This window comes from Acanthisitta chloris, unplaced genomic scaffold, assembly GCF_000695815.1.
Source record: "Acanthisitta chloris isolate BGI_N310 unplaced genomic scaffold, ASM69581v1 scaffold23069, whole genome shotgun sequence".
Taxonomy (NCBI): Eukaryota; Metazoa; Chordata; class Aves; order Passeriformes; family Acanthisittidae; genus Acanthisitta; species Acanthisitta chloris.
Window position 1 is genome coordinate 1 of NW_008693404.1, and position 9579 is coordinate 9579.

The 9579-nt window shown below is 47.8% G+C and overlaps 2 protein-coding genes across 2 annotated transcripts; one reads left to right on the plus strand and one right to left on the minus strand.

The window, feature by feature from the left end:
* Positions 1-573: 573 nt before the first annotated feature.
* MRPS14 (mitochondrial ribosomal protein S14) lies at positions 574-2240 on the plus strand (the record flags this gene model as incomplete). The annotated part of the gene is made up of 2 exons (XM_009083070.1): positions 574-732; positions 2058-2240. Coding segments are annotated over 2 exons (342 nt in total), but the record flags the coding sequence as incomplete, so codon positions are not given.
* A 1475-nt stretch (positions 2241-3715) lies between these two features.
* CACYBP (calcyclin binding protein) lies at positions 3716-9408 on the minus strand (the record flags this gene model as incomplete). Its single annotated transcript, XM_009083071.1, has 5 exons — positions 3716-4028; positions 5785-5879; positions 7839-7938; positions 8475-8571; positions 9201-9408. Coding segments are annotated over 5 exons (660 nt in total), but the record flags the coding sequence as incomplete, so codon positions are not given.
* Between the last annotated feature and the right edge of the window lie 171 nt (positions 9409-9579).

Below are 9579 nucleotides of genomic sequence, written 5' to 3' on the forward strand. Positions count from 1 at the left end.
ATGACGTACAACACGGGTGTAACATGGGTTTCGTTGTGTCTCCGGTAACAGATCCCACCTCACACTTCTTAGACCCGAGGGAATGGCTGGAGCTGTGTTTTAGGGGAGAGTTAGGATGGATATCAGGGAAAGGTTATTCCCCCAGAGGTGTTTGGGCACTGGAACAGGGTTAGGTTCGATTTCAGGACAAGGTTCTTCTCCCAGAGGTGTTTGGGCACTGAACAGCTCCCAGGGCAGTGTCACAGCCCCAAGGCTGACAGAGCTCCAGGAGTGTTTGTCCAGTGCTCTCAGCACAGGGTGTGATTCCTGAGGATTTCCTGTGCAGGGCTAGGGGTTAGACACGGTGATGTTTGCAGATCCCTTGCAGCTCAGGATATTCCATGACTCCATGTGTTCAAGGCCAGGTTGGATGGAGCTCTGCCCATGGACGGAGAGTTGGACCAGATGATATTCAAGGTCCTTGCAACCCAAACCGTTCTGTGATTTTGTGATTCATGGAAATAACAATTCATACGTGACTGGGGCACGCCACATGTGACAGGCAGGAAACACAAACTTGATTTCTCTCTCCAGGCTCTGCCCTGGCCCTGCCCAGGGCAGGTGAGGAGCTACTACGTGGACTGGCGGATGCTGCGGGACGTGAAGAGGAGGAGGTTGGCGTACGAGTACGCGGACGAGCGGCTGCGCATCAACGCCATCCGCAAGAACTCCATCCTGCCCAAGGAGCTGCAGGTACCAGCAGCCACCCCACAGCTGTGCCTGGGCAGGGCCTGAGCCCACAGGTGGCTCTTGCTGCCCTGACCTGCTCTGGGCCACGGTGGTGACTCTGCAGATCCGAATGGCTGTGCCAGGTCACAAATGTTTGCCCAGCTCAGGAGCACAGTCATGCCGTGTTGCATAGATACCTCAGCCTTTTGGGGGTGTTTGCAACAGCAGTGTGTTCAGCTGACTACAGAATGTGTGTGTTGGATTGGGAGATCACTGCAGCTCCTAACAGTCCCTCTGCAGCTTCCCTGAAGCCCCTTCAGATCCTGGAAGGTGCTCTGAGTTCTCCACACAACCTTCTCTTCTCCAGGCTGAACAGCCCCAACTCCCTCAGCCTGTCCTCATAGGGGAGGTGCTCCAGTCCTCTGATCAGCTTTGTGGCCTCTGGATTTGCTCCAACAGTTCCATGTCCTTCTTATGTCAGGGACACCAGAACTGTGTGCAGTGCTCCAGTTGGGTCTCACAAGAGCAGAGCAGAGGAGAATCACCTCCCTTGAGCTGCTGCCACACTCCTTTAGATGCAGCCCAGGATTCAAACCAGTGCTTCTCCTTTAAGCAGCATTTGTAACACTAAATACAGTGAAGCCACATTTTTCCCCTTCACACTGTCACTAGTACAGATTCACAAAGCTCTTTTCATTATTTCTGATACTGTGGGATATATTCTGATAATATGGGATATGTTCTGATAATATGGTTACTTTTCTAGCTTCCTAAATAAACCTTAGATTGGGGGGGGAAAAAGGCAAACAACCAAAAGAAAGTCCTGCAACACCTCCCAAAGTATATGAGATCCTTTTTTACTAACATCAAGGCATATTACCTGGACAGGCAGTTAACAAAGAACATCTATTTAAATTCAGCCCATCTTAAAGGACTAGCCCACCCTGCAACAAGGAGAAAGCCAAGTGGGTTTTTGACTGACTGTAATTCCTGGCTTGAGGTTGTTCAGTCTGTAATAAGGTTAATTTTGGGGTCTCTTAAAGGGTTAGCCCACCCTGCAACATGGACAGGGACAAGCTGACTTGGCTAATTATAACGAGTGGCTTGAGGTTGTGCAGTCTGTGTAATAAGGTTAATTTTGGGGTCTCTGTGGATCAGTTTACATGCACTGTTGGGATTCCCAGAAAGGAAGGGCTGAGTGAGGAAGAGAGGTGAAAGTTCCCTACCAAACAACAAACTCCTAAGGTGTTAAAGTCGTGGTGGTACCTACTCTACAGCCAGATTTTGAGGCCTGGCACTAAGCCCCTCAGAGAACACAGGTAAATCCTGTGCTGTGGTCTGGTTTTCAGGAAGTGGCTGACAAGGAGATTGCTCAGCTGCCCCGGGACAGCTGCCCCGTGCGGATCCGTAACCGGTGCGTGATGACATCCCGGCCCAGGGGGGTGAAGCGGCGCTGGAGGCTCAGCAGGATCGTCTTCCGGCACTTTGCTGACCATGCTCAGGTGTCTGGGGTGCAGAGGGCCATGTGGTAACCACCAGGGTGGAAATCATGCAGGTGGAAAGCACGAACAAGGCTCAGTTTGTGTGCTTGACGCTGGACTCCTAGCCAGGACGGTGCTGCTTTGATTAGTCAGACTGATATGGGAAGGACGAGAAATCAGGATTTGTTAAACTCACTGGATTGCAGCTGGCATTAGCTGACCAGCAGGTCTGTGTGGGGGCAGTTTGATTACCTGATTGCTGAGCTTTGTGGTAAGGGCAACACTAGAAATAAAGACATACAGCACAAGGCTCGTTCAAGCAAATTTTTTTGTCACCATATGGTAAGTTTATCATGGTCATTTGGGTAAAAGCATAAATGAAACTGCACAACAGGGCAAAGTGGTATTCTGCCACCAACAGGGGTGAGGAACACAGACTGGAAATAAACATGACCTCAAGTTTAGATACTCTTGCTATGCAAACTAAGTAGGTATTTATATTAACAAGCAGGCAAAGTGGCTAAAGGACTTGTTAGAAACTACACCGTGCTAGTAGTTAGCTCCTGTCTGTCGTGCAGTGCTTGGGCCAGCACTTGCTACCTTGAAGCAAGTCCTGGTCCAGATCCTGACAGGAGAGTAATGGCTTCCTTAATTCACAAGGTAACAACAAATCTGTCCTTGGGAGACACATGAGAAGGAAGCAGGAAGGACACAGTAACAACAAGCCTGCTGCTAAGCTCACGTTTGCCCTGTACTCTTCTTCAAAGCAGCACAGTAAAGGGGCAGGGGCTGCTCTGTCCCCCTCAGCAGTGGGGCTGGGAGGTGGCAGCAGAGGCCAAATAGCACTGGCAGCAACTGACAGCAACCCCTCATCCCCAGCTGTCACATTTCAGAGTGTAAGCTATCTCAACACACTTCTTGCTCCATTACCTTCAAACCCTTGAGAGCTGATGGGGAAAGCAGAGCTTGTCTCTCTTGTCCTCACACCCTCCTAGCTAAAGCCAGGGCAAGCTCCCTGTCCAGCACCAACAGCTCACTCCTCTCCTGTGGCTGATGCTACCACAAAGACACCCCAGGGAGCTCACAGTTGGAACTGAAGAGCTGCCTTCATTTCCAAAATTCAGAGGTTAAACAGCCAGTAATTAACTTCTGAGTGTAATCATTAAATTTTAATACCACAGGATTAGCACTATATTGTTTCTGCTCAGCTGTCAGGTGCTCAGGATAGGGACTCTGCTTTCTTCAGCACTTCTCCCTTTGTGACATGCTTTTACAGTTCAACACTTTCCCACATCTAATCAAAAAGCCACACCCCGTGTAGTGAGCATGCCATTAGCCCCAGCAACCAGCTGGGTACAGCTGCCAGTGGCAACACAGAGGCCTTGACCCATCCTAGGTTAGGGTTCCTTCAATTTACATTCTGTTCTGGGCCTCAGAGCACTCAACTGAGATGTTTTTCAAGGAGGGGTAAGGATACACCTATGCTCCACTCCTGAGGAAATGGTGAACCACTTGACTGAAGGAAATGCTTTATAAGCTATTTTATTTAAATATTTTCTCCAACCTGAAATGGAAAATGACTGTCTTTGCTTGGAAGAAGGTTGTGTAAAACGATGACCTTTGCAGCACAGCATGTCTCACATGGAAGATCAGTATTAAGGCAGCCCTTGGGGTTACTCTCAGAGATCCATGGGTATGTCCCCTTTGTACTGCTTTTCCCTGCTTTCAACCCAGGCCTTGTTGATGGTTCGTTTCATCTCATCATCCCCTTCTGCATACATCTTTTTTAAAATGTTCATCAGCCCCTCGCTGGGATCTGCAGTGTCGTAGGCAGCCTTCCTGCAACACACAGACACGACAAGGTCAGCTGTGGACAACAACTCTAAGTGAAAAATAACATGCTGCTGCTTCCTTGAAACATCCTAGCAATAGTCAGGATCTTGCTTTGGCAAAATCTTTAGGTAACAGCAGTCTCAGGCAGCTTCCAAATAGGGAGAATCCTAAGGAGCAGCCTTAGACCAAGTACAAGGCAAGTACTGTACCTAGGAATCTTGCTCAGGAACTGCAGGGATAAACACAGAGAGAAATCTAGGCTAGATATTAGGCAGAAGTTTTCCCTGTTGTGGTGGTGAGACACTGTCCCAGGTTGCCCAGGGAGGCTGTGGCTGCCCCAACCCTGGCAGTGTTGACAGCCAGGTTGGCTGAGCCTTGAGCAACCTGCTCTGGTGGGAGGTGTCCCTGCCCAGGGCAGGGCTTGGGGCTGGATCATCTCTGAGCTTCATTCCAGCCCCTTAACATTCTAGGAATCTATGTCCCATGGGAAGCATTTTGCAGTAAACACGATCCAGGAAGCACCACCCAACATTAATTTTAGGAAGCAGAAGTGAAATACAAGAGACACACAAAGTGCAAATATCTGTGTTGTCATGTGACAAGTTGGTAAAAATAGAAAAACCACCACACTGAGCTCTTTAAAGTGATCACATTCACATCCCAAAATGCTTTTTTTTCTGCTTCCCATTTTTCAGAGGACCCCAGAGGTTAATTGTCTCCTTTTCAATTTCAAAGCAATTTGAAATTACCCCACTACACACAACACCCTCTTGGCAAAACTGCCTCTCTCTATCCCATTTTCCAAACCTCTCCAGGTAGTTCCTAGTGCAGGCTATGGAAAAACATGGCAATCAAAAGACATCAGCAGAGGGAGCGAGTTCTTCACACTAACCACCAGCCAGAAACCTGCACTGGTTGTCAAGTCACCTCTCTGAATCTCCTGTCATGCCACAGGAGAGGGGAAGGCCATTTTGCTCTAAATTCAGATATGGTTCATTAGGAATAATCAGTTTTAGCAAACCACCCTATAAACATACACAAAATGAATAGGTATTGGCAGAGATAAACCTATTCCATGCTTCAGGGTGGGTATGCACATAAAATAATGTAAAATCATTATATTTGATGTATATTTTAAAAAAAAAAAAGTCTCTTGTCTCCAGGTGTCTCCTGCTGTCATTTACCACCCAGTGTCTGAGCTGCTTGTAGGACTGCTCCCAAGTGATACAAATTGGCTTGAGACTTTGGGCAGTCATCTACCCAAACAAAGATCTGTTTTGCCACCAGCACAGTGGGATTTTTGTGCAGGTACTTCATGCACAGGTGACAAAATGTTCATTATTTTGACCAGTATCGCTGCAGGGTATATATATTTTTATACAATATATACCTGAAAATGTCACCTCACTAGAGCAGACTTTGCAGCCACCAAAATGCAAATGAATGTTTAATTGGTTGATTGCCTTTAGCACTCACTGCAGGTCTTCTCTATCATGTTTCCTATGATAGAGATCCTTTGTCATTAGCAATAGAACAGCAGAAGAGCTGCAAACAGCTACTCAAAGGATATCTCCTCTACTGCCAGTCCTACAAGTAGCAAAAGAAATCCCAACCTAGTGATTCTATCTCACCTTAGGGGCCTGCTCCCCCCAGCCAGCAGTTCTGAGAGCCTGGCTGCAGGCAGTACAGAACACATCTCCCTGCAGTGCTAAGGCAACAAGGAGAAATGGAAAACAAGATGGAGGGTTGAAAAGACACTTACTCTTTCTCTTTGCTTTCTTTTTCCACTTGAGTGAGACAATCCCATTTTTCCTCCTTCTTCTTCTTACACATCACAAGGACCATGTCTGTCTTTATCTGCACAATGAACAGCAAGGCATGAGTTTAGAATGCTTCATGAGGGGATGCTAGTCACAGTGAATAAGATTAGCTTATAACATGAACCTCTTGCACACTCACAAATTCCTGGATCGTTTCTCTCAGCTCTTCATTATTAGGTAGCATACAAAAATTACAGCATGTACTCAGCTTCAGGGTCCAAAACTGTGGACAACTGAAATGGTGTGATTCATAGAATGCCAGGACAGAACCACAGTGCCAACACAGAAGAACATGAAGTGCTGCAGAAACACCATTCAGTGATCCTCAGGATGCTCAATGCCCAGGACTGCCTGGTAAAGGGTGACTGGATTTACTAGACTCCTCCAAGCATACCAAGTTGTTAGGAACTGGAGTGACAGGACAAGGAGCAACGGGGACAAACTGAAAGAGGGGAATTTAGGTTAGATATTAGGAAGGAGCTTTGCTTTTGCTGGTGGTGAGACCCCGGGCAGGGGTTGGGGCTGGATGATCTCTAAGCTCCATTCCAGCCCCTTAACATACTATGAAACTATAAGTTCAGGTAGAGGCTCTTCCAATTTATTTCTCCAAAGATAAGAAACTAGTTTTAGGGTATTGCTTAACCTTGAAACATGCTTGCAAGTCAGAAACAAAGCCTATTAAATTGCACCCTTGACCTGAATTTGCCGGGCAGGGGTTGGGGCTGGATGATCTCTAAGCTCCATTCCAGCCCCTTAACATACTATGAAACTATAAGTTCAGGTAGAGGCTCTTCCAATTTATTTCTCCAAAGATAAGAAACTAGTTTTAGGGTATTGCTTAACCTTGAAACATGCTTGCAAGTCAGAAACAAAGCCTATTAAATTGCACCCTTGACCTGAATTTGCAACGAATTCCTGTGTGCCACAGCAGACAGGAATCTGCTGCAGCTTTAGCTTAGCTGAGCAAGTACATGACCACTGCTCACTTTGTGCAGAGTTAAAAATCACCAAAGCATCACCCTCTCAGTTATTTCAGTTGGTTTAGTTTCACTCTGTCCTACTTTTAGGGCAATTTCCAGTTGAACCAGCAGTTCTTCACATCAGATGTCGCTAAGGTATGTCACACGAGGTATGTGACACCTCCCTAAGCCTGAAAAGTAGCACAGTAGGGATACAGAATCCCAGAATGTTAAGGGGTTGGAATGAAGCTCAGAGATGATCCAGCCCCACCCCCTGCCCCGGGCAGGGACACCTCCCACCAGAGCAGGTTGCTCAAGGCTCATCCAACCTGGCTGTGAACACTGCCAGGGTTGGGGCAGCCACAGCCTCCCTGGGCAACCTGGGACAGGGTCTCACCACCACAACAGGGAAAACACTTCCTCCTAATACCTAATCTAAATTTCCCTCTTTCCATTTCTCCCCATTACTCCTTATCCTATAAATGGTGTCCTATATCACCCGTTGCAGTCAGCAGCAGTAAAATGTTCCTCGTTGTCCTGGTTTCAGTTGGGATAGAGTTCATTTTTCCCTCAGAAAATTAACCCCAACCGGGATTAAGCCACACCACCAGTGTTCAGTTGTACCCTCAGCAAGGCAGAGCAGGTCTCAGACTTCGCTTTGGGAATTAAGCCAGTTTAAGCTTCCCAGGATTTCAGTCTGCTGACAAATCTCTGAGACCTCAGAACTGCAAATAATTTCTCAGAGGTATTTAGAAGCACAAAGGTGCAATGGATGCTTGGTGGAATTTTCTGCTCAATTTTGTCTGCAATCCTGTTCAAAAAAAACCCCAACCATACAATATCCAGACATGATCTTTTGAAATAGGATTCCAGAAGCTAATTCCACAGTTATGACAATCAGAGATTAGTGAGAATCACATTCACAGTGCAGAGACCTTACAGAAGGAGGGAGGAGCTGAAGGTTAGAACTAGAGTCAGGTAGTGAACATGATACTTCGTAAGGGACCTGAATGACCTCTGAGACAAGGTGCACTGACCTTTCTGGAGCTGCCTTCCACAGAGATGGGCTTCAGGAGGTTGTTGAAGGTCATGGTGTAGTTCTTCCCATTCAGATTCTTCACTAGCAGATCAAATGACCTGGAAGCAGAAAATGGAGGGAGGAAAGGCACAGATATTCCAGCTGCTGCAAGGCTGTTGTGCCATGCCACCAAAACCAGTGTCTGAAAGCCCTTCAGCAGGCATATTTCTTGGGAAGGCTGGAATTACTCTATTCCCAGGGCTCTCAAGTGCTCAGTTGGATTTAGCACTGAGGAATTAAAAGGACCAATTCAGACTTCACAACGAATCAAGGTCTTTAGGGTTCCTTCTAGCTCACTGATCTCCTATAACCTTGGAAAGGCAGATTTCAGCTCCATCACCACCAAACCCCAGGGGTAACACTGCAAGTCCTGCCAAGCATGGTGAGCTGCAATAAGCACTTAAAAGTGCAAACTCCCTGACATTCTCTGAGAGCTGTACTTCAGGCTATATGCTGAGTGCTACTAAAACCCAACACAGCTCAAGTTTAAACAAAGAAAGAGAGGGAGTGGGGAGTAAAGGCTGATCCAGAGACAAACTCAACACACTCTAAAGCTCAAGCAGCATTCCTCAGCCATGCAACAAGATGAACTCACCTCTCTGTGAAATTCACCTGCACACTCTCAGCTGGAAGCTTCTGAACTCCATTTAATGAGATGTAAATCTTAACAAACTTATCTGACTGATCCCAACCTGCAAGTGAAGAAAAGAAAGAGATGAAGTTCTACCTTTCCTCCATAAGCTCCATGCACTCCATTCCAACTCCTCCAAAAAGTGCCCTAGAATGACTAGGATCTCTGCCTTACTGAAACAGAAGGATAAGGGGAAAACATGAATTATTCAGGAATAACTTGTAGCCCTGTTCCCTAACTTGTGCAAATTCTGAGACAACCATGTCTCAGCTCAGGCAGAAGGAGAGCCAAAGGCAGTGTCTGCTCCTCCTGCAGTTTCCTTGACCCACTTTTTCCCTTACTCCCTGCACGACAAGTATCTTGAGCAACTCCTTCTCCTCTCACCTACATGGCGAGCAGAGAAGCCAAGGCTCACTCCTTCAATCCTGCCAAGCACTAGGCAATGGAAAAATACCAGTGGCTAGACCAGGGATGCTTAATGCATCCCACTAGCACTAGCACACAGACAGGATGGATCCACACAGGACTGGGAGGGCAAGGTAAGCACCTAGTGACTGTTAAAGTGGGATCTCCAGTGTGGAATAAACAGTTAGGGCTCGGCTATGATGCTAAGTGGCAACTCTAAGTGGCAGTGATGCCACCCTGCCTTCCCTGCGGGGAGATACTGGAGCTCTGGGAAAATAACCCTACCGTAGTTGTTTATTTTCACCGTGTACCCTCCCAGCGACGACTTCTCCTCCTCCGCCGCGTCCCTGGGCTTCGGCGGAGGCTGATTCTTGAGCTCCAGCTCCAGCTTGTGTTTCTCTGCCGCCAGCACATCGCGCGCTCGCTTCCTCGTGGCTTTCGCCAGCAGCTCCTTCACCTCCTCCAAATCCTTCTGCAGCTGGCTCGGGGACAAAGCGCCGCGTCACATTCCCAGCTCCGGCAGCTCCCTGCGCTGCGCTGAGCCGCCCGCCCTGCCCACAGCGCGGCTGGAAAACACCGACGGCAGAAAACCGGCCAGGCGACAAAGCGCTCAAGGTGTAACGCGTCCGTCCGCCCAGGGGCGAATGGAGCGGGCAGGGGCTGC